Raw genomic sequence first — 25,286 nt, 5'->3', positions numbered from 1 at the left:
GCTTACGAGTAAGAGTTGTGTGTGTTTTTGCTTTATTGAGAAAGGGGGTGGAATTTTGCAAACCTCTTCCAGGCCTCTTTTGTTATCAAAGATTATCCCATCTAAAACATTAAAAGACGCTTTTGTTCCACCAGTGTCACTGGGGAATTGAGAGTTATTAAGAGTCTAAAAAACTTCAGGTTTAAAATCCCTCAAAGGGTGGGAATAGCCACTCCAGAGAGACCAGTCTACATCTCTCTTTAGATTCTTCATATTTAGCCCAATTCTTACCAATATTACCTACATCTGTCTGGAGCTGAAGCTAGCTGGCTTTTCTCTTATGATGTTGTATATATAAGGACCATGTCCTCAGCCAGTGTAAACTGGTATAGCTCCATGAACTTCAGTGAAGTTACAGTGATTTGCAGCAGCTGGTCCTGCGAGAACAAGGGGCGGGAGCATCTGAGTTCAGCGAGCTGGGTATCTTTAGCATCCTGATGATTTGTCCAACCCAAAACATCTCCCAGTTTCCACTTTCTTAATCTAAAAGAGGCGTCAGACAGGATGGATCCATGCAGGAGCCCATGAGAACGGTGAGTCAGTGACCTCCCAGAGATTAAAGAACAGAGCCACTAATATCAACAGTTCCCTCTGCCCCGTCAGGTACCACAGAGCAGTTCTAACACCTCCTGATCAACCATACCAAAGGCTGCCAAAAAAAATGAGGGAAGTGTAAATGGACAGTTGATCTTCATGATTCACCAGAAGGAAATTATCGGCCAAATAGATCAGATCCTAGGCCAACCCTAGGTATAAAGCCAGACTCGTTGGCATCCCAGTAACTGCAAGAATTTAGGTGTAGCTAAAATTAGTTCTCTGCAGCCTTCTCAACAACCGTGTTTGTAAAGGGATTGTCAGAGGGTGACACTGGCCCTTTAAGAGATAGCAGGGCCAGTGTACCTGTGACTCATCATCTGCCTCCCACCTGGACCCTAGAGAGGATAGACCTAATGAATGTGGGTTGCCTTACAGCATGGACATAGCCAGGAAAAGGACAGGTGAGAGCTTCCAGAGACCAGGGAGCTGTGGAAGGGCCTGGAAGGAGGTATAGTTAGTTCCGGGGAGAAGGCTGAAGGTAGGAAAGCGGCTGACGGATTTGCTGGCTGGCTGCCCCAGCTCTGCTGGAAAAGACTGAAGGCCAGAGAAAAGCAGAGGGAGTTGCCTGCTCATATCTAAGCTGGTGATCCAAAGCTGAGAGCCAGGGAGAGCCGAAGGCAAGGGAGCCGTGGAGCGGAATAGGCATAAAGAGTAATAAATCTGAAGGAACTGGAGAGGGCTGTGACTTCTCTTTCTATGAAGGTGTATGGCAACCCTTGATCTGAGTGGCTTTAAATCTAGGGATCTTATTAGAACCTTTACTGCTCCTCAACCCCCCAAAGGCGGCTTTAAATGGCCACTCTTACCATCTTTGCGTGGCTATTGTTTTTAAACAGCAATAAGCAAACAGGACTGAAGAAGTTATATAGAACTCTCCTCCTCTTTTTATTCAACACAGCAGAAAGTTACAATTTTACCAACGTTTTAGATTAAATTCTCGAGTACAATCCAATCCCCTTTAAGACAAAGGAAATACATGAGACCAAAAACTGCTGTTAAAAATCCTGTTTTATTATAATGGAAAGATGATGTTTTTATTTGCTTTAGGATAATGCACATCACATATCATCCTCTCATTTCGAGTGAGGACAAATCTCTCTATTTTGTCTCTTCTTTCTGTTTCACCATGATGGAGTCTCTGGCTCATTCAGTCCTCAGTATGGAGATCTCTTCTTCCCAAGGAAGACCAGTCTCTTTCATTGGCCCAGTACAGAGATGTTAGGCTCTTTTTGTCTAGAATCTTGTTCAGCGCTTCCGGATGCAGCACAAGGGTTGCATCTTGGACTGTCTCTCACTCAGTGTGGAGATCTGACAAAGTTCTGTTTTACAAAGAAGAGTTTCTCGGTTATTTCAGGCTGCAGCAGGATGGTTTCTGGTTTGCAGCAATGGAAAGTGTCTCTCAGTGATGCGGTCTCTCCTATAGCTCAGTCTCTTGCATAAAAAATCGTGAGGTTGGCACCTAACGAAAATTCTCTCATCATCTTTTAAGCAATGTCCTCTTTCTAATCAGGCAGGTGTTGGTGTCTGTCAGGCTGGTGCTTGTTTCTCTCCCTTCTCCCCTCTTGTTCTTTCTCTCCCCCCAGCCGGGCTTGCCCCCAAGGAGAAGGGAGGGACATTTCTCTACGCGGACTCGTTGCCGACGGGGGTGGCCGAGTGCTTGGCCACTTCCCTCGGCATCACCTGCTGCAGGGCAGCTCGCACCTCCGAGGAGCCCAGGGCAGGGAGCCGTTTCTGCTTCCTCAGGTGCTCGGCCTCGGTGGATACCTGGCTGTAGAGATCGGCCATGAAGGATTTCATCAGCCCCTTGGCCTTGGCCGACATGCGCACCTTCCTCATCTGCTGCAGCATCCGGGAGGCGTAACGGGCGGGGACACCGTTCTTCCCCAGGCCCTTCGTTCCCTGGCAGCTCTTCAGCTGCTTCGCCGCTGGCTTCTGCCTCATCTGATGCCCCGGCTGGGGCTGGCGCTTCCCCTGCTTGGGGGCGGCCTGTGGCTCATCTTGCTGGGCCTTCTGTCTCCTCAGAGGCTGTCTCCTCTTCCCTCCCTGGGCAGCTGCCATGGCTCCACTCTGCTCAACTCTTCTCCACCTGCAAATGCCACTGGCCTCCTCCCAGATCTGACTAGTCAAAGGAGCTTGCACACAAATGAGGAGTTCCCACTGTGCCAGCTGATTGGGTAGCTGGGCTGCCACTCCAGGCGACTGAATTGTGACCAGGGCAGCATGGGCTTCATGGCAACACCCTTTGTGATCTCAACCAGTTCCCTCCCTTATGTAAATGAAGGGATCGTAAAATCTGGCAACTTGTTGGCTGTGGGCTGTGTGCTTTGGCCAATCAGTTTGATATGTGAATTTATAGACTTATGATCGACCCAAGGAGACTGTCGAAATAAATGTGTGGAAATGAGTGATATCGTAGTATTCTCATTTTAATACTGTCAAGGCTGTATCCCTACTTTGAACTTTAGGGTACAAATGTAGGGGCCTGCATGAAAACTGCTAAGCTTATCTACCAGCTTAGCTCTGGTCCCGCTGCCACCATTCTCGATGGATTCCCTCCCTGGGAAGCCTTGAGAAACCTTTCACCAATTCCCTGGTGAATACAGATCCAAACTGCTTGGATCTTAAACAAGGAGAGATTGACCCTTCCCCCCTCCTTCCTTTCACCAACTCCTGGTGAATACAGATCCAAACCCCCTTTGGATCTTAAAACAAGGAGAAATTGACTCTTCCCCCCTCCTTCCTTTCACCAACTCCTGGTGAATACAGATCCAAACCCCCTTTGGATCTTAAAACAAGGAGAAATCAATCAGGTTTTTAAAAAGAAGGCTTTTAATTAAAGCAAAAGGTAAAAATCATCTCTGCAAAATCAGTATGGAAAATAACTTTACAGGGTAATCAAACTTAAAGAGCTCAGAGGAATCCCCTCTGTCTTAGGTTCAAAGTATAGCAAACAAGATAAGCACTTTAGTAAAAGGTACATTTACAAGTTGAGAAAACAAAGTAAATCTAAGACGCCTTGCCTGGCTTTTACTTACAATTTTGAAATAAGAGAGACTTGTTTAGAAAGATGGGGAGAACCTGGATTGATGTCTGGTCCCTCTCAGTCCCAAGAGCGAACAACCCCTTAAACAAAGGACACACACAAAAAGCCTTTCCCCCCCCAAGATTTGAAAGTATCTTGTCCCCTCATTGGTCCTCTGGGTCAGGTGTCAGCCAGGTTACCCGAGCTTCTTAACCCTTTACAGGTAAAAGGATTTTGGAGTCTCTGACCAGGAGGGATTTTAGTACTGTACACAGTATGGCTGTCACCCTTCCCTTTATAGTTATGACACGCCCCCCAAATCACAGATAGTGTTGGACGTTCGGTTCCACACTGGCTGTGATTTCTTCCTGGAGTTCTAGGAGAAAACAGAGTTAACAAGACACATGTACCTTTAGACATACTACTGATTATATAAAAACTAACAATATGTTTCATTACAAGAACAATTGTTAACCAGTTAACTCTGGGAAACTTTCCCGGGAGAGTGCATCAGCCACTTTGTTAGAAGCTCCCGAAATGTGTTGTATTTCAAAATCAAAATCTTGGAGAGCTAAACTCCACCGAAGAAGTTTTTTGTTATTCCCCTTGGCGGTATGAAGCCACTGTAGCGCAGCATGGTCTGTTTGTAGTTGGAAGCGCCGTCCCCAAACATATGGGCGTAGCTTTTCCAGCGCGTACACAATGGCGTAGCATTCCTTTTCGCTGATTGACCAGTGGCTTTCCCTCTCAGACAGTTTCTTGCTGAGAAACACGACAGGATGGAATTCTTGATCTGGTCCTTCCTGCATTAAAACTGCTCCCACGCCTCGCTCGGAAGCATCTGTGGTTACTAGGAACGGTTTGTCAAAGTCTGGGGCCCTTAGCACAGGGTCAGACATGAGTGTTGCCTTAAGCTGGTTAAAGGCCTTTTGACACTTATCAGTCCACTGAACTGCATTTGGCAGTTTCTTTCTGGTTAGGTCTGTCAGCGGGGCGGCGATTTGGCTGTAGTGTGGTACAAATCGCCTATAATATCCGGCCAAGCCTAAGAAGGATTGGACCTGTTTCTTTGACTTTGGAACCGGCCACTTTTGGATAGCATCCACTTTGGCCTGTAGGGGATTTATAGTTCCTTGACCCACCTGGTGCCCCAGGTACATCACTCTGTTTTGGCCTATTTGACACTTTTTAGCCTTAACAGTTAGTCCTGCCTGCCGGATGCGCTCGAAGACTTTTTTCAGGTGCTCCAGGTGTTCTGTCCATGAATCAGAAAAAATGGCCACATCATCGAGGTAGGCAACTGCAGATTCTCCCAATCCTGCTAGGAGACCATCTACAAGTCTTTGGAAGGTGGCGGGTGCATTTCGCAACCCGAAAGGGAGTACATTGAATTCATACACCCCTGCCTGGGTGACGAAGGCTGACCTTTCCTTAGCGGGTTCATCTAGTGGTACTTGCCAGTACCCTTTGGTTAAGTCTAAAGTAGAGATGAATTGGGCATGTCCCAATTTTTCCAATAGCTCATCTGTGCGTGGCATTGGATAGTTGTCAGGACGAGTTACAGCATTTAGCTTACGGTAGTCCACGCAAAAGCGTATTTCCCCATCTGGTTTGGGAACTAGAACCACTGGAGATGCCCATGCACTGGTAGAGGGGCGGATTATACCCATCTGTAGCATGTCCTGGATCTCCCTTTGTATAGCCGCTTGGGCATGAGGTGACTCCCGGTAGGGTGGGGTTCTAATTGGGTGAGCATTACCTGTGTCAATGGAGTGGTATGCCCGTTCGGTCCGTCCTGGAGTGGCTGAGAAAATCGGTGCAAAGCTTGTGCACAGCTCCTTTATCTGTGGTCGCTGCAGACGTCCCAGGGTCGTGGAGAGGTTCACCTCTTCCACGCCACCATTCCTTTTTCCTTCATAGTAGACACCTGCAGGCCACTCCGCGTCATCAGTTTCCTGGGCTGTAAACTGGCAAACGTTTAATTCTCTAGAATAAAAGGGCTTAAGAGAATTAACATGGTATACCTTAGGCTTTATGTTGGAGGTGGGGGAGGCTATGAGATAGTTAACAGCTCCTAGGCGCTCCTGGACCGTGAATGGTCCTTCCCACGACGCTTCCATTTTATGGGCCTGGAGCGCCTTTAAGACCATGACTTGGTCTCCTACTTTGAAGGACCGTTCTCTGGAATGTTTATCATACCAGGCCTTTTGCTCTTCCTGAGCATCCTTTAGGTTTTCTTTAGCAAGGGCTAAAGAGTGTCGGAGGGTGTTTTGTAGGTTGCTTACAAAGTCTAGAATGTTAGTTCCTGGAGAAGGCGTAAACCCCTCCCATTGCTGCTTCACCAACTGTAATGGCCCCTTAACCTCGCGGCCATACACAAGTTCAAATGGTGAAAACCCTAAACTGGGATGTGGTACAGCCCTGTAGGCAAAAAGCAACTGCTGCAACACTAGGTCCCAATCATTGGAGTGTTCATTTACGAATTTACGTATCATGGCCCCCAAAGTTCCATTAAACCTCTCCACCAGACCATTGGTTTGATGGTGATGAGGGGTGGCAACCAAGTGATTCACCCCATGAGCTTTCCACAGGTTTTTCATGTTCCCTGCCAGGAAATTAGTTCCCGAATCTGTAAGTATGTCGGAGGGCCACCCTACCCTGGCAAAAATGTCTGCTAATGCCTGGCACACACTTTTAGTCTTGGTGTTGCTTAAGGGTACAGCTTCCGGCCATCGGGTAGCAAAATCCATGAAAGTCAGTACGTACTGCTTTCCTCTGGGTGTCTTCTTTGGGAAAGGACCCAGAATATCCACAGCTACTCGCTGAAATGGGACCTCAATTATGGGTAGTGGCTGGAGAGGGGCTTTAACCTGGTCTTGGGGCTTTCCCACTTGTTGGCACACCTCACAAGACCGGACATAATTAGCAACGTCCTTGCCCATTCCCTCCCAGTGGAAGGACTTCCCCAACCGGTCTTTGGTTCTGTTCACCCCAGAATGGCCACTGGGATGATCATGGGCTAAGCTCAAGAGCTTTACCCGATACTTAGTGGGAACTACCAACTGTCTTTGAGGATGCCAGTCTTCCTGGTGCCCACCAGAAAGAGTCTCCTTGTATAAAAGTCCTTGTTCTACAACAAACCGGGATCGGTTAGAAGAGCTGAGAGGCGGTGGGGTGCTCCGTGCCGCCGCCCAAGCTTTTTGAAGGCTGTCATCTGCTTCCTGCTCGGCCTGGAACTGTTCCCTTGATGCTGGAGACATCAGTTCCTCCTTGGACTGTGGACTGGGGCTTGGTCCCTCTGGAAGCGATGCAGGTGCTGGGGCTTTTTCCATTGACTGTGAACCGCTGTCCGCTGGTGCACTATGTGGTATTTCAGGCTCTGGCTGAGCCTCTTGGGTAGGGTTATCTGCTGCTTCCGCCAGTTTAGGCTCGCTGGTGTCCTCTGGCATTGGAGTTGTAGACGGGGTTGCAAGCGCTGGACTCAGTGCTGGCAATGGTTCTGGTGCTGGTTGCGTTGCCAGTTCCGGTTCTGGGACTGGCTTTGGCTGGGTCTCTGGGATTGGATCCACTACGGCTGTTGCAGTCGTTGGCAGGGGATCCGGTTCCACCACCTGTGGTTGGGTCTCCGGTAACACAGACGGGGTCCTGGTGGACGGCTCAGGAACAGGGATGGGGGTGAAAGCTTGCTTAGCCTGGCTGCGGGTGACTATTCCCACCCTCTTGGCTAGCTTCACATGGTTGGCCAAGTCTTCCCCCAGCAGCATGGGAATGGGATAATTGTCATAGACTGCAAAAGTCCACATTCCTGACCAGCCCTTGTACTGGACATGCAACTGGGCTGTAGGCAAGGTTACAGACTGTGACACGAAGGGTTGAATTGTCACTGTAGCCTCAGGGTTGATGAGTTTGGGGTCCACTAGGGATTGGTGGATAGTTGACACTTGTGCCCCAGTGTCCCTCCAAGCGATAACCTTCTTTCCGCCCACTCTCAAGGTTTCCCTTCGCTCCGAGGGTATGAGAGAGGCATCTGGGTCTGGGGTTCTTTGGTGTGATTGGGGTGTAATGAACTGTAATCGGTTGGGGTTCTTGGGGCAGTGAGCCTTTATGTGCCCCAGTTCATTACATTTAAAACATCGCCCTGCTAAGGTATCACCGGGGCGATGTTGGTTGCTGGAGACTGGTGTGGTGGGGTGAGAAGGCGTCTGGGGTTTCCCTTGGGATGTGGGTGGGGTCTTGGGTTGTCCCCGGTGATAAGGTTTTGTTTCGGCTTGCCCCTTCTGATATTCGCTCCAACTGCTACTAGCTTTTTTCTTTTCTGTCACCTCCACCCATTTGGCTCCAATCTCCCCCGCCTCGGTTACAGTTTTGGGCTTCCCATCTAGGATGTACCTTTCTATTTCCTCAGGAACACCCTCTAAAAACTGCTCCATTTGCAATAGGAAGGGCAACTCTTCCGTAGATTTAACATTTGCTCCTGATATCCAGGCATCCCAATTTTTCCCAATGTGGTAGGCATGTCGGGTAAATGACACATCAGGTTTCCACCTTAGGGCTCTGAACCGCCGACGGGCATGCTCAGGTGTTAGCCCCATTCTGATTCTGGCCTTGTTTTTAAAAAGTTCATAACTGTTCATGTGTTCCTTAGGCATTTCAGCCGCCACCTCTGCTAAGGGTCCACTGAGCTGCGGCCTCAGCTCTACCATGTACTGGGTTGGAGGGATGTCGTATCCAAGGCAGGCCCTTTCAAAATTTTCTAAGAAGGCCTCAGTATCATCGCCTGCCTTGTAGGTGGGGAATTTCCTGGGATGGGAAGTGGTACCTGGAGAGGAGTTGTTAGGATGGTCTGATGCACCCTGCCTAGTCCTTGCTGCTTCCAGTTCCATCTCTTTTTCTTTCAGCTCCATCTCTCTTTTATGGGCCTCCTGTTTGGCTTTTTCTTCTCTTTCTCTCAGCTCCATCTCTCTTTTATGGGCCTCCTGTTTGGCTTTTTCCAGCTCCATTTCTCTCTTGTGGGCCTCCTCTTTGGCTTTCTCTTCTCTGTCTCTCAGCTCCATCTCTCTCTTGTGGGCCCCCTCTTTGGCTTTCTCTTCTCTGTCTCTCAGCTCTATCTCTTTTTCTTTCAGCTCCATAGCTCTCTTGTGGGCCTCCTCTTTAGCTTTTTCTTCTTTGGTAGTCATTTTCCTGGTTTTCTTGTGCTGGGTCACACCCCTCTGCAGTTGACTGAAACTGGGATGTACTTAGCTCAGGCTCCTGCTGAGTGCTGCTGAGTTAACAGAGACTTTCTAACAAGCTACTCCCGAGGATGTAAAAAGAAAAAAAAAAAAACAATTCACCTTGTAAATTACCTTTTACCAGTCGTTTGCTCATTAATTGAACCCTTCTCTTAACAAAGGACCTTGTTAAAAAAAACTTAACACCTCTGCCTTCAGGCAAGGAGAGATAAGATATGCATCTACCTTCAGCTCTGCTTTCCAAGCAGCTAGAAGGAAAAAAAAATCTTACTGGCTTTTGGGTTTAAAACGATCCCACCGCTGTGCCACCATGTCAAGGCTGTATCCCTACTTTGAACTTTAGGGTACAAATGTAGGGGCCTGCATGAAAACTGCTAAGCTTATCTACCAGCTTAGCTCTGGTCCCGCTGCCACCATTCTCGATGGATTCCCTCCCTGGGAAGCCTTGAGAAACCTTTCACCAATTCCCTGGTGAATACAGATCCAAACTGCTTGGATCTTAAACAAGGAGAGATTGACCCTTCCCCCCTCCTTCCTTTCACCAACTCCTGGTGAATACAGATCCAAACCCCCTTTGGATCTTAAAACAAGGAGAAATTGACTCTTCCCCCCTCCTTCCTTTCACCAACTCCTGGTGAATACAGATCCAAACCCCCTTTGGATCTTAAAACAAGGAGAAATCAATCAGGTTTTTAAAAAGAAGGCTTTTAATTAAAGCAAAAGGTAAAAATCATCTCTGCAAAATCAGTATGGAAAATAACTTTACAGGGTAATCAAACTTAAAGAGCTCAGAGGAATCCCCTCTGTCTTAGGTTCAAAGTATAGCAAACAAGATAAGCACTTTAGTAAAAGGTACATTTACAAGTTGAGAAAACAAAGTAAATCTAAGACGCCTTGCCTGGCTTTTACTTACAATTTTGAAATAAGAGAGACTTGTTTAGAAAGATGGGGAGAACCTGGATTGATGTCTGGTCCCTCTCAGTCCCAAGAGCGAACAACCCCTTAAACAAAGGACACACACAAAAAGCCTTTCCCCCCCCAAGATTTGAAAGTATCTTGTCCCCTCATTGGTCCTCTGGGTCAGGTGTCAGCCAGGTTACCCGAGCTTCTTAACCCTTTACAGGTAAAAGGATTTTGGAGTCTCTGACCAGGAGGGATTTTAGTACTGTACACAGTATGGCTGTCACCCTTCCCTTTATAGTTATGACAAATACAATTTTATTTTTATTTCTTTTTATGTTATTATATTCATTTGGTTTTATTACAGGTGGAACTGGTAGTGACCCCTCTCTTTATTTTGCCTGATATTATAAAAAATGCTTGTGCCCTTTCCTTTGAGGAGCTGTCATACCGCCACTGTTTGCATCCAGTCTTTGCAATTCTGTAGAGGTTATGCCCGAAGGCTAGAGAGTTGCTTCTTCTTTGTTACAGGAAACTCTCTTCAGCTATTGCGGAGATAACAATTACCATTTCCCCTCTGTTGCTTGCCTTCCTCGGGAAAATTTTGGCAGCCAGCCAGAATAATAACCAGACATACAACCATTCCTAGGCTGGAATTCTCACATGCTGTACCAGGAACACCTGGGAGCAGCTGCAATAGGGTAGGTGGGGAGAGAGGAAGAGACCTAAACATTAGAACAGCCATATTGGATGAGACCAATGGTCTATCTAACTGAGTATTCTGTCTTCTCACTGTGGCCAGAGCTAGTTGCTTCAGTGGGAGTGAACAGAACAGGGCAATTATTGAGTGATCCATCCCCTGTCGTCCAGTCCCAGCTTCTGGCAGTCAGAGGTTTAGGGACACTCAGAGCATGGGGTTGCGTCCCTGACAATCTTGGCTAGTAGCCATTGATGGACCTGTCCTCCATGAACTTACCTAATTCTTTTTTGAACTCAGTTACAGTTTTGGCCTTCACAAAATCCCATGACAACGATTTCCACAGTTTGACGGTGCATTGTGTGAAGTACTTCCTCTTGTTTATTTTAAACCTGCTGCCTATTAATTTCATTGAGTCACTTTCTCCGTAGCATTCATTATTTCAGATCTCTATCATATCCCTTCTTACTTCTCTCTTTTCTGAAAAGAACAGTCCCAGTCTTTTTAATCTCTCCTCGTATGGGAGCCGTTCCATACCCATAATAATTTTTGTTGCCTTTCTCTGTAACTTCTATTCTAAAATACCTTTTTTGAGGTGGGACCACCACATCCGCACGCAGTATTCAAGGTGTGGGGGTATCATGGAATTATATAGTGGCATTATGATATGTTCTATGTTATTCTCTATCTCTTTCCTAATCGTTCCTAACATTCTGTTAGCTTTTTGGACTGCTACTGCACATTGAGCAGATGTTTTCAGAGAACTATCCACAGTGACTCCAAGATCTTTCTTGAGTGGTAACAGCTGATTTAAACCCCATCATATTGTGTATATATAGTTGGGATTATGTTTTCCAGTGTGCATTACTTTGCACTTATCAACATTGAATTTCATCTGCAATTTTGTCACCCAGTCACCCAGTTTAATGAGATCCCTTTGCAACTCTTCGCTACCTGCTTATGTGGAGTAATTTTATATCGTCCAGTGTACAGCAGAGTCCCGGAAGAGTGATTTACCTTGCCCCTGTGGCTACTCACCATTTGGGGGTCTTGTGGCTCATGTGAGCTTGCCTGGGGTCAGCCAGTTAGTGACAGGTGTGTGAGTACTGGCTGTGTTTTAAAGCACTGAATCAGTGTTGTCTGTGTTGCAAACAATACTGCTTCTGTAAAATGTTGCATTTAAATGTCACAGAGATATGAGAGCCCAGCCTCCCTCTTTGTTATCGGCAGCAGAACGGCTGTTCAGAATTAGAAAGCGTCCATGAAGAACTAAGGAGGACTTTCTCTGTGAGGTTATGATGCACTCCGCCACTGAGAAACAGGAATTGAAGGACTGGTGGGACAGCGAGAAGAGGGACCAAAGGAGAACGCGGCACACCAGAAAGAAGCCATGGAGTGGCTCTTAAACGTAATGGAGCGTCAAGTGGACATGCTCCAGGTGATACTACCTCTTCAAACCAAGCAGCTCCACGCCCGCCCCACCCTGCAGCCGCTGTCGCAAAACTCTTTCCCATGTGCCCCCCACACACCACCAACACACTGTTAGCAACCTCCTGGCTCCAGGCTACACCCGCAGCATTCCAATCCTCCCTCCTCACAGTCCAGCACTGTGGACTCCCACTACCCACTGCACTCAACACCCATCCCTCTGCAGTTTGGCCCTGCTGAAGTACAGCACCCGCTGTATCGTACTCCAAAGGAGAAGGTTGGGTATGATCCCTGGACATACACAAATCCTCCTCTTGAGACCTTTCCATCCCCCAACCCCCATCCCCCTCCCTGCTGATGAATTTTTGTGTGTGACTCTCTCAAGAATTGTGTTGGTTTGAAAGCAATCTTTATTTTATTAAGTGAAAGCAAAAAGAGGACTGCAAAGCAACATACAATTATATTAAGCCCCCTTGTTGCATCATGTGCACCAATCCCAGCAGGAGGATCCAGGAGTCAGAGGTGGGCACAGCCACTCTGAGGGGAGGAGGGCCACCTCCTCTCTTCCCCTCTCTGGGGTCCTTGAATGAGCCGGTGGCCGAATGGGCCTGGGCCCCAGGGCCTGCCACCTTCCTCAGCTGCCTCCCCCACTCGTGGGAGCACCAGCCTGAGCTGCTGGGCCGGGGACTAAGGAGCAGGGCCGCCAGCTCACCCCTACGGATGCAAGAGGTTGACCTGCTGGCCGCAATTCTTTCTGGCCCCGGTTTCCTCTTGAAGTGGAGCCCAGCAGGGCCCATTCTCCCCGGCAGGAGAAGCCACACAAGAAGGCTGAAGACTCCAGCTGCAGCAGAAGTTGGGGAGGTTTAAGAGTCGACATCTCGAGTTAGTGGAGAGGTTTAAATGTCGGCCTCTTCAGTGTGAGGCCAGGGATTGCCGGACCCCATCTGCCCACTGCTAAGTGCCAGTGGCCCAACCCCCCTAAAGACAGAAGGGGGAACCCAGCTGGGGTGCAAAAAAGCACCTGCACAAAGCTTGTACCAGGCCTCAGCCACTGGGAGGGGCTTTGGTTTCCCTTTCCCATTTTTTTCTTAATTCTCTAGGGGTGAAAGCACGCCTGCCTGCACCACTGAGAGCCATGCAGAGGCTTCTCCCTACTGGTAGCCAGGTGCACTTTTCTGGCCTTGTCTTTGCCCCATTTGGTCACCCTGAAGTGGCTGCCTATTGCATAAAAGGCACAATGGCTGCCAGGAAGCAGGTAAGGGGACTCTGGTGGGATTTGAACCTATAGCTTTTGAATAACTGTTATAAATCAGGCAAGGCAGTTTTTTTTAAGCAGGTGAATATGCATTCCATTGGGCCACAGAGCCCTCTACCTAGAAGCAGTGTTCCTCTCCTCTCTCTACTTTGCAACACTGCAGTTGCTGTGGTAAAAGAAGGGGAAGAGCTGATGAAAATACTGTGTTGGCTAGGAACTGACCCCAAACCAACTGCTTAGAAATGAGCCATGCTAACCACTACACCATCAACACTGCCTGGAGAGCTGTCTTAGCGATCCAAGAAGATGCATTATCTAGAACCTGCCTTCAGCTGGCGTGCAGCCAAAATGACACTGGCAGAGTTGAATTGTCTATGCTGCTGGTTTTTTCACTTCCCTCCTGAGACCAGCGGCAAGGCCCCCTGAGGGGCTCTGGTGGCTGCCTCCAAGAGTTGGGTGCTGTCAGCTGCTGCCCACTTTGGGCACAGTCTCAGATGGGGACTTTGACTGGGGCACTATACTGGCACCATCATAAGACAGCTGTCATAAGCTGAGCTCAGGGTGGACAAAACCTTCTGTGGAGCCGAAGGGCTAAAGCTGGCTTCATCTTCCTCTTCACTCTCAATAGAAAGGGGGGAAACAGGTCCGTAGTGCCAAGCAGAGTAGCTCCCTACCTGCCACCTCCTGAACATCAGCCTTGGAGACAAGCCTTTGCCTTTTCTCCCAAGATCTGTGGTCTAGGGGGGCCCTCCAGCAGGATGGGAAAGGGCCCTGCAGCACCTGGTGGAGAGGGCTGCATGCTCAGGCTCCCTGTGGGAGGGTGACCCTGGCTGGAGGATCCAGATGTCAGAGGCAGACACGGCCACTGTGTCAGGAGGAGGGTCCATCCAGCAGAGGAGGCAGGCAGTGCGAGCCTTGTGGGATCCCTGCTACCCTCGGGAGCAGTGAGTCTCAACCAGGGGTACATGTACCCTGGGGATACTAAGAGGTCTTCCAGGAGGTACATCACCTCATCTAGATATTTGTCTAGTTTTACAACAGGCTACATAAAAATCACTAACAAAGTCAGTACAAACTAAAATTTCATACAGACAGTGACTTGTTTATACTGCTCTATATACTATACACTGAAATGTAAGTACAATATTTATATTCCAAATGATTTAGTTTATAATTTTATAATTATATGGTAAAAATGAGAAAATCAGCATTTTTTCAGTAGTAGTGTGTATTTTTATGTCTGATTTTGTAAGCAAGTCATTTTTAAATGAGGTGACACTTGGGGGTATGCAAGACAAAACAGCCTCCTGAAAGGGGTACAGTAGTCTGGAAAGGTTGAGAGCCACTGCTCTGGAAGGTTGATGCAGCCAGGAGGTGCAGCGTCATCAGTGGGGGAGGGTGCTCTTTCAGCTGCCCTTATTAGGGCAGATCAGGGTCAGGGAGGGGGGATAGCGAGTGTACCCCTCTTAAACAATTTCAGTTCCTTGTGTACTGCAAAGCCCTGATGGCATGTAGAACTCCAAGGTGTGGGTGGGTGGGCAGTGGGAATTCACAGAGGTAGTTCTCAGAGAACCACAGTTACTTATTAGAGTTAAAATTGTCGGCTGTCACTTTATATTTCAAGAGGTTTTCCTGGTCCTGCTTGCAGGCCAGGTGATTCTGTAGAGAAGCATGGATCTGGGTCCAGCAGCAATGGGCAGTTCATAGTCTGCAGACAGATGCTTGCCAAGAGTAAAGTTGCATGAGTTGTGCCTCTCTGTTTTAGGGAGCAGACTGCTTTGTCTCTTTCTGTTTTGGGTTCTAGTGTGTTAAGGTTCTGTAGTCTAATACATAAAATCATGTTACACTGCAACCTTCCAGCAAGAGTATTTTATGTTTTTATCTAACTTCTCTTGTCTGTATGCTGTGAACATAATAACATAACCTCTCCGTGTCCTCAGAGTGAATTAACTCTGTGCATTCCCAGTCCTGGGAGATCAGTGAACACTGCCACCCATATAGTGGGTGTGCAGTTCTTAATGTAATGTGGACTCTGGCACCGCTTTCTCAAAGCAAGCACTGGAGTACAATGCTAAGTCTAAAGAGGTGTGGTCCCTGAAAGTACACACCCAACTAGGTTGCTGCTTTGCATACGTGTGCTTGAGAATGACACAGATGCTTCAGTGGCCCAAGTTGAATGGCATCTTAACCTGGCATGCACTGGTACTAGCTGTAGTAAGATGAGGCCCTGAAACATAAACCCTAGTATCAGAGGCCCATTATGAGGCCTAAGGCCTGAGCTAAAGTAATGGTCAAGACTTTGCTAACATAATGCAAAGTTAAGCTGTGAGCCAGAGGCAGGACCTGCTCACAGAAGTTGGCAAGAAGAAGGCTGCTAATTGCACGTATACACATATCTAAAAGGTATCAAGTACTAATAGGATGAACAGGTGCCAGGATGGCACCAGAACATTCTGGTATGAACACATTCCACAGAGATAATGAGGAACAGTCTGATCCCTCCTAAAGACGGGGTCAAAAGGATAATATGACTAATAGAGTTGTTTGTTCGAACCAACATGTACCGGGAGAGAGGCAGCACCCTAACACGTAGAGGGGTTGCACCTCAATGCGTCAGGAGTGATGGGTAACTTGTTTGTACCTGTGTATAAGTGGATGTCTTTGTCTGGCCGAGGGGGCAGTGGAGAATCCCACCACTGACTGAGCTGGTCCATTGTCAGGGGGTACATATTCGTAGTATGTCCTGTAGAGTCTGTGGGAAACTATTACTGTGCTTCGTTTGACAATAAACCTGGCCGGGTGCCTTCATACCTTATCAGAGTCTGTGCTCATTGGGGGTTCTCTTGGGGTCTGCTGTGTCAGCTATCTGCGCAGAGCCGGGATAGCACACAGAGGGAACACATGCATGCAGCCGATTGTTATCCACAGTGGATAGAGCAGAGCACCACACTGGTGACGTATGATGACATTGGTGACCCCGACCGCTGATCTGGTGAGTAAGCAAGTTGTCCGCTGTAGGAATCGCGATCTAATATGACAGAAAACCATGAGCTAGGGAACCCCCTTAACCCCTCCCTGCAAATCCCCACAGAGTTTAAAAAATATAATGGGGAAGAAATATGTAATGTAATTTGTAAGGCTAGGGCAGAGATTGTAGCCTTAAAATGTAAAATATTGCAAACTATAACCATGGCTATTAAATGGTTAATACAGCACGCCACAAAATTGGTGGGGCAAGTAACTGTAACAAAGAAAGAGTTAAAAGAATCAAAAGAAGCTACACAGCCCTGGAATGCTCCCAGCCCCCTTCCAGGGTGGCAAGCAGCCCAGAGACAGCCAGCACAGGAACAGAATAAAACATTGGAAACAGCTGAGAGGAACCTACAAAAAATACATGTGCCATCCCTGTTATAAATATTGGTGGTAAACAACAGGCTTCAGGTAGCTCCCCTGTGCCTGAAGAATGGGGACAGAAGTTGAAAAAGGTGGCCCTAGCAAAATTAAAACATGAAACGGGATCCACTGCAGTGCAACCACCACCTTATGATAAAAGCCAGGTTCTGGTAAAACCTAAACAGGGTCCTAGACTGGTGCTTGTCAGAACGGGACAAGTAAGTGCACAAATGGAAAAAGTAGCTCACGATACTTTCACTGAATTGGTAAATCAAATGAAGGAAAAGATGGAACAGTTCACAGAGCACATTACAAGACAGGAGCTGTGACTCAATTGCAGGGGAGTGAACAGAAAGGAATTTCAAAGTCAAAAACTAAAATTGAGCAGGTTAACACCTAAAATGGATGCATTAACATATGGAGTTGCCCAACAACAGTTAACTGCAGGAAAAAAGGGCACTCCTGCAATCAGTCTGGCATGCAGACAAAAGCAACAGACACTGGGGGAACAAATTCAGGTTTTACAAGAGCAGATAATTACCCCCACTCTTATCTCAGAGCCAGGATAAAAACCCAGGGTGCGGTTTCCCAACAGTTTTGACCCATGGAAACACACTCCGCACTCAACTAAAAATATAACCTCCTTTCTCAAATATTTTTACATACCAGTATGTTTTCTTTTATATCCTTTATCAGTTTGCTAAACTTGCTGCTGCTACCTGTGCCTTAAGAGTTAATCTCTCTTGGCTCAAGTCTCGCTACTTTCTAGGTAGCTCTTCATGCCCCCCACCCCCTTTCCCTTGCCTCTCCTCACTTCAACTCTTTCTCTGTGTTAAAAGTTAAAAGTTATAGTTTTTACCGAAACCTCCAAAAGATAAAGCAATTGAAAACAGAACAAAACAAGAAACAAAAAGAAAACAAGGTAAAAACTTTACTTTAAATAAATCCAGTAAATTAATTATTTTAACCCTTCAGGAATGCTACAGCTGGAATTATTCCTAACTTTCTTGAAGATATGGTTGCCAAGCAACAGAAATGCATAATCTGCTTCTAATCCTAACCACTCACTAATATTTGAAACATGGGCTTTTCTTATTTCCATATAGCAGAGTTTTAAAATAATGTTAAATATAAAGTAATGCAAATTAATCATATAAATTTGACAAATATTAATATATTTTTTTAGCAATTTTTGTTAAAAGTTTAAAATAAGGTAATTGTGATGGGTTGGAGCACAGAAACCCCTTGGGGCTACCAACTGATGTGCCAAGACTACTTCTGCCCCTGCTTTCCCTGCCCTCCTAGCTTGGGACTTCAGTGCCCTGCCTGGTTTGAGCCAGACCTGCTAGCCTGCTGCAAACCCAGACCCAGGTCTGAACCACATCCCCTAACAGCTGTAGGCTTAATTATAAGCAGGTTAAGAAGTGTTCCTGTCTTTAACACTCAGATGCCCAACTCCCAATCGGGTCTAAGCCCAAATAAATCCGTTTTACCATCATAAATTGTTCGCCCTCTATAACACTGATAGAGAGATATGCACAGCTGTTCCCCCCCCCAGCTATTAATACATGCTCTGGGTTAATTAATAAGTAAAAATGATTTTATTAAATACACAAAGTAGGATTTAAGTGGTTTCAAGTAGTAACAGACAGAACAAAGTGAATTACCAAGTGAAATAAAATAAAACACGCAAGTCTGAGTCTAATACAGTAAGAAAACTGAATACAGATAAAACCTCACCCTCAGTGGTGTTCCAGTAAGCTTCCTTTTACAGACTAGTCTCCTTCTAGTCTGGGTCCAGCAATCACTCACAACCCCTGTAGTTACTGTCCTTTGTTCCAGTTTCTTTCAGGTATCCTTGGGGGTGGAGAGGCTATCTCTTGAGCCAGCTGAATACAAAATGGGGGGTCTCCCTCGGGCTTAAATAGACTTTCTCTTGTGAGTGGAGACCCCCTCTCTCCTATGCAAAGTCCAGCTCCAAGATGGAGTTTTGGAGTCATGTGGGCAAGTCACAAGTCCATGCATGACTCAGTTTTTACAGGCAGCAGCCACTGTTTACATGCTACCCTGAATGTCCTCAGGTAGACTTCTTATGTGGATTGGAGCCTTCCAAGCTTCATTGTCCTTTAAGTGTTTCTCGATTGGGCACTTAATTTGTACATTCCTTTCTCAAGAAGCTGACCAAATGCTTTACTAAGGCTACTTAGAAATCAATCAAGTACACAGCCAATATTTATAACTTTGAATATAACAATGACACATGCATACAAATAGGATGAATCGATTCCTTTATCATAACCTTTACAGAGATATGTTACATGGCATATGTAGCATAAAACACATTCCGGTTATGTCATATATACATTCATAAGCATATTTCCATAATGCCTTGTGGGGTGCACCATCACAGTAATAACTTGTTTATTCAAATATTTAACCCTTTTTATTTTTTATTTTTGTTTGCCTTGTTTTGTATAGTTATGAATAGAATTCTGGCGCCATTTGTTTTTAATTGTAAGTTTGTCCTGTATGTCATGTGTGTTGTCCTGTGTTGTATGTTGTGTGTGTCATGTGACTATTTTTTATTATTTTTATTTCGTTGCAACAAAAGTCAATTGTATACCCTTTTAAAATATATGTATATGTGGTACCACACTATTTTAAGATCATGGTTGGGATATAATCATAGTATTATTAACACCAATTTTTTTGTGCAAAGTTCAAAAAGGTTTCAGTTACAAATATATAACTGCGAACCAGCTGAGCGGCGAACAGCTGAGAAGCTAACAGAGGGAGTTTGACTGGGATCTGTCCGAGAGGAGGTATGCTAAGTGCTGCATTAGGGGAGCTGTGTTGGTGAGTATCTGAGTGTCTGTTGCGGGGACAGTTGGTCAGTTTGGCCAGGTCTACACCCAGCCGCTAGTTCGGCGGCTGGGAATCGAAGTTCTGGGTTCGATTTATCGCGTCTGGTCTGGACGCGATAAATCGATCCCGGAAGCGCTCGCCATCGACTGCGGTACTCCAGCTCGGCGAGAGGAGTACCGCGGAGTCGACGGGGAGCCTGCCTGCCGCGTGTGGACCGCGTCTGAACCGCGGTAAGTTCGAACTAAGGTATGTCGACTTCAGCTACGTTATTCACGTAGCTGAAGTTGCGTACCTTAGTTCGAATTTGGGGGGTAGTGTAGACCAGGCCTTTGTCAGTTTGACTGTGCGCTTGATTGTTTGAAAAGTGTGAATTGGGAAAGCTTTGTTCCAGGTGGGCCTTGAGTGGGCCTGACTGTTATAAAAAGGCAGTAAGCTGTGAACCAGCTCAGTGGCGAATAACAGAGAGGCTATCAGAGGGAGTTTGCCTGGGAGTTTGCCTGGGGAGAACCCACTGAGGCGTTTGACTTGCAGGCTCCTCTGAGTAGTTGCTGCAACAGCTGAGGAAGCCCTTAGAAGGAAGGTGATATGGACGGTGAGCGATCAGCTGTTGTGACCTGCACAGGACGTGCCATGTTTGTCTTTCTTCCACAGGATAGAAGCGACTTTGTTTGTACAAAATGCAAGCTGGTCTCTATATTGGAAGAGAAGGTTCGAAGTCTGGAGAAACAAGTATCGACCCTGCGTTGCATAAGAGAAAATGAAGTTTTCCTGGACAGACATCAGGATATGCATCTACGGGCACAACGTTCTGAAGAATCAGAGCAGGCTGCGCAGAGGGGACAGAGGGACGGTGAAGAAATTTGGCAGCATGTGACCTCCAGAAGAAGAAAGAGGAGCGTCCATGTACCAGCAATGGAGATACAGGTGAGCAACTGTTTTCATGTTCTCTCCACAGGTACTAATGTGGAGAGTGGACTAGATGATACATCTGAGGGAAGGGAGCAGAAGGAGACTCCACCGCTTGGAAGGCATGAGATGCACTGTCCTAGTGATGGGGGTTCCACAACCACCGCTCCCAAGGGAAGGAGGCAGGTGGTGGTGGTCGGGGACTCCCTCCTCAGGGGGACTGAGTCATCTATCTGCCTGGGCATCGGTTACTTTCCTTGCTGTTGCCTCTGGGGAGTTAATATCTGGCTGATTCCCCAACTTACAGCATGTTTTAGTGACAACCATACAACACAATTCTCATAACTTCATAGGCATTAATGATATACATATATGGATAGATTCCTCACAGGGCATGCTTTATATGCAATATCACAATTATATACAGATGAGGAATATGGGGGTTACAAGACGCTCTCCCAAGGTATAGTATGTCACAACACTTTTATAAAAGTGAATAATAAGGGAATAATAATGCGAAGCCTGAAAAGGGTGTACAGTCCCCTAGGGACAGTTTGTAATGGACCTAGAACCAAAGGGAAAAAGCTTGATAAACCATATACATAAAAATAATAATTATAAACAGACTAAAATAAGAACAGCCAAATAAGAATGAACCAGTTGTAAATAACAATCAGCTAAAGCACAGCTGGAGTCTATTATAAAATAATAATAATATTAATAATAATTAATAATAAAGCAACCTAATTGTCCTAACCAGCCTGCCACTGCCCAATCAACAGGAGGCATATTACCATCCCTTTCATTTCCAAAAGGGAGAGAACGGCCCAGGGTTGCCCATTATGAAATGCATAGGTCTGTAGCGATATCATCCCATTGTGACCAGCTGGGGGCGTGGTTCCAGCCAGCCAATCACTGTGCTCAGAATCGGACCCTCATTTGAATGCCTGTCACTATATATGTGTACAGCGGGAGGGAGGTCAGCAGCATTTGCTGGCAAAGGGGCTGAGCTGAGCTAAGTGAAAGCAGAGTGGAGCAATGGCTGCTGTCCAGAGAGGGAGGAAAAAGGCCCAGACTCAGAGAAGACAGCATTATGGGAGGAAGTCCCAGGCCAAGCAGAGGAAGTCCCAGGACAAGCAAAGGAGGCAGGCCAGGCGGAAACCAGTGGGGAAGCATGGAAAGAGCCCCCGTGGGAAGAAGCCCTCCCCCACCCCACCCAATGCCAAGATGCTGAGGCGGTTGCAACGGGACAACAGGCGCTTGTCAAACAAGGCCAAAGGGCTGATGATCTCCTTCATCAACGACATCTACAAAAAGGTGTCCACGCAGGCTGAGCAGCTGAGGAAGCTGAGCCACCGCCCCACGATTGGCCCTTTGCAGGTGCAAGCCGCCCTGCAGCAGGTGATGCCAAGGAAACGGGTCAGGCGCTCGGCCACCCCAGTCTCGAAGAGGTCTCAGTAGAGCAACATCCCTCCCCTTCTCCCTGGGGTGCCTCCTGGCTGGGATCAGAGAAAGAACAAGAGGGGAGAAGGGAGAGGAGCAAACGCCAGCCTGAGACACCTCAGCACCCTCCTGATTAAAGAACTGATGTTGCTTTAGACATGCCAAAAAACCCCCACACAACCTACATTCTGCCAGAGGGACCAACCTCTACCCCAGCAATTCTTGACAAGAGACTATGAGAGACTGAATCAGTGCGAGACTTTCCATACCGGAGCCTGATAGACCATTCCACTGCAGCCTGCTTCAGTGAGACCATCACAGTTTGGAAGAGGAGATTCTTATCTCTGGACTGAGCCACTGAGTAAATTTCCATCATTGGAAAAATAGAGACCAACACACTGGCTGTGGACTTAATGAACCAGACACTTTTCATCACTGTAAATGAGAGACTGGTTAGAAAGAGCTGGCATCAATTGAACTGAAAGGATTGTATGAGAGACACTGTCCTAAGGGAAATGAAATAATTGTCTTGGCGTTATAATAAAACAGGATTTTAACAGCACTTTTTGGTGTCATGTGGTTCCTCTATCTTAAGGAATAAGGATGGGATGGACGGTGCGTCCCAATTTAATATACAACTAATGACTAAGAGTTTTGGGATTTTCTTGTGTTGAAACAAGGAACAATTTTATTAACTCCTTTAAGGCCTTTCTCTTTACCACAGATTAACAGTGAATTAACCTGGCTAAAATGTTAGTCACTTTAGGCCACCACTTTCCCCTGGGAATTGAGGGTTTATTAAGGGACTAATAAAATACCCAGATTTTAAATTAATCGGACAAAGTGTGGGCACAACCAATAAATACACAGAACAGCTCCATATTTAATTTTCTTCCTTATAGTATTTCCCTACGCATACCTGTATTAATCTGAAGCCAGGTGGAACTCACCCAGGATCCAATCTCTGCAAGAAAAGAAGGGCAAGGTCCTCAGTTTGATTTAATTGGAATAGGTCTATTAGCTTTAGTGATGTTCTGTTGATAAGCCCCTTCGTTTTCAGTTTAAATCGATTTTTACCAAAAAAATCCCAGGTTTTACAAAAAGTATTATTAGTTTTTTTTCTGATTTTCACTCTACTTTTGCATCATTCAAATATATAAAAAATTACGTGTTTTATTAGGAAAATACAATACATTTCATGAGATATATGCATTACGATAATACATTAGTCTGTGTTGTGACGGGATCAGGCCAGACAGCTATAGGAGAGTGGTCCTATTGAAAATTCCAGGGGAAGTGGGTGGGCGTAAGCCCATCCATGGCTAAAGGACCCTCCCTCAGCCTTTGGGGAGGATCCACTGAGCCCAGGAACTCAACTGCTTACAGGGGACAATAAAAAAGAAAACACGGGCAGGTGTGAAGGTCAAAGGGTCAAAAAGAGAGAACCAAAAGGGACACCAAGCAGAGAACCCCGGACAGCGCCCACTGCTCCTTGAAGGTGTCAAGGGAGCCAGCAGACGCCGCCCAGAGGAACTCTGCCTGGATGCATGAATGGAGGGAGGACAGGAAATAGACCCCACAGTCTCAAAGAACCCCCTCAACCAACATCCTCTCCCTGGTGTTGTAGATGGCCACTTTGGCCATTGCCAGGCGGAGGTTGATGAGGAGGTCCTGCGATTTTGTGGGGCCACGGATAGGGTGTGCATAAATGAGAGAAGGCCCAGGATAAGCAGGTCCCTTTTCCCCTGGTAATTGAACAGGGGTTACTTCAGGTTAATTAGGACACCTGGGGCTAATCAAGGGCCTGCCAGAACCTGTTAAAAGACTCCCCTCCAGTCAGACAGGCGTGCACAATAGGAGCTGTGGGGAGCAGGCATGCTACTGGAGAGCTGGATGGTGCAGACACTGACAAATGCCAGAAGGAAGACCTCACAGGTATAGAGGTGAGGAGCAGGGGACACCCTACCCAACCGGGCGTACAGCCCTTCTGGGCCCCGGAGGTTTGGGGGAAGAAACCCCGCCAGAGGGGAGAGACTGAACTGAGTGTCTGGCCTGCTGCCACTACACCCAGAGAAGCTACCAGAGACTAAGAGGCTCCCCTCCCCCTCCCCTGTCAGGGAGGCCGGCAGGAACCCCTGCTCCGAAAGGTGCAGACAGTAAACTCAGGGGGTGGGGAAATTCCCAGGGAGAGAGGAATTCCTCAGCCCACTGCTAAGAGGAAGCATGGAACCCACCAAGGCAGAGAAGGAACTCTGCCACAGTGTGTATATGCAAAGCTGTCTCTTGAAGTAAGACTATGCATTAGTCTAGAAGATGCAACAATAAACAAACAGGCACTCATGCAAGCTCTGAAGTGTGTGCACATCTGAACATACCGATGAATTGCACACCCACCATATACACATTTCAAGCAGATAACAGTTTAAAGTTTTGACACACTAACATTGGAAGAAAATGAAAATCTTTCCTTCCATCCACCAAAATAAACCCCGATATTTACCCAGAAAAATTATGAATAGTTTTTGACACTGATTTTCACCTGTTTTGTGGTTGTAGTAATAAACACTGATAAATTCCCAGGAAAAATTAAATAAGATTAAAAACCGAAAATGAAGGGCCCTATCTGTTGATTTACAGAAGCTGAGGACCTGATCCTGAGAGAACGAGGAGGAAGGAGAATTTTAGTTTGACCAACAGGAGAAGTAGAGTTGAATATCTGTCGCATTCTGGTGGTTTGTTCAACCCTGTCAGGGTTCCCTCCCCACTCTGAACTCTGGGGTACAGATGTGGGGACCCGCATGAAAGACCCCCTAAGCTTATATTCCACCAGCTTAGGTTAAAAACTTCCCCAAGGCAAAAATTCCTTGCCCTGGGATGGTATCGCTGCCACCACCAAGTGAGTTAGACAAAGATTCAGGAAAAGGACCACTTAGAGTTCCTGTTTCCCCAAAATATCCCCTCAAGCCCCTTCACCCCCTTTCCTGGGGAGGCTTGAGAATAATATACCAACCAAATAGGTAACCAAGGTGAGCACAGACCTGACCCTTGGGTTTTTTTAGGACACTAAAAACCCAATCAGATTCTTAAAAACAGAACTTTATTATAAAGAAAAAAGTAAAAGATTTTATTGCCCTGTAAAATCAGGATGGAAGGTAATTTTACAGGGCAATAAGATAAAAAACACAGAGGATTCCCGTCTAGGCAAAACTTTAAAGTTACAAAAAAACAGGAATAAACCTCCCTCTTAACACAGAGAAAATTCACAAGCTAAAACAAAAGATAATCTAATGCATTTCCTTGCTATTACTTACTATTTCTGTAATATTGGATGTATCATTTCAGTAGGAGCTGGATTACTTGCTTGGTCTCTCTCTTTGTCTCAGAGAGAACAACAACACAGAGCACAAAGCAAAAACCTTCCCCCACAGACCAGTTATTTGAGCTTCTTAACCCTTTACAGGTAAAGGAGGGATTTTATGCTACCCTTAGCTGTATGTTCATGACAAACCC

The 25,286-nt window shown here is 46.5% G+C and overlaps 1 protein-coding gene across 1 annotated transcript; it reads left to right on the top strand.

The window, feature by feature from the left end:
• The first annotated feature begins 21,371 nt into the window (after positions 1-21,371).
• On the top strand, positions 21,372-21,794 carry LOC135887527 (uncharacterized). The gene has a single exon (XM_065415256.1). The coding sequence runs from the start codon at positions 21,372-21,374 to the stop codon at positions 21,792-21,794; it is 423 nt and encodes a 140-aa protein (XP_065271328.1).
• Positions 21,795-25,286: the final 3,492 nt, after the last annotated feature.

Source organism: Emys orbicularis, chromosome 13 (genome assembly GCF_028017835.1).
Source record: "Emys orbicularis isolate rEmyOrb1 chromosome 13, rEmyOrb1.hap1, whole genome shotgun sequence".
Lineage (NCBI taxonomy): Eukaryota > Metazoa > Chordata > Testudines > Emydidae > Emys > Emys orbicularis.
The sequence above is the reverse complement of the archived record's forward strand: the minus strand, read 5'-3'. Positions and strand labels throughout refer to the sequence as shown.

What these genes read in the sequence shown, in the direction of transcription:
- LOC135887527 (XM_065415256.1), top strand. Translation starts at nt 21,372, where the DNA reads ATGGCTGCTGTCCAGAGAGGGAGGAAAAAGGCCCAGACTCAGAGAAGA.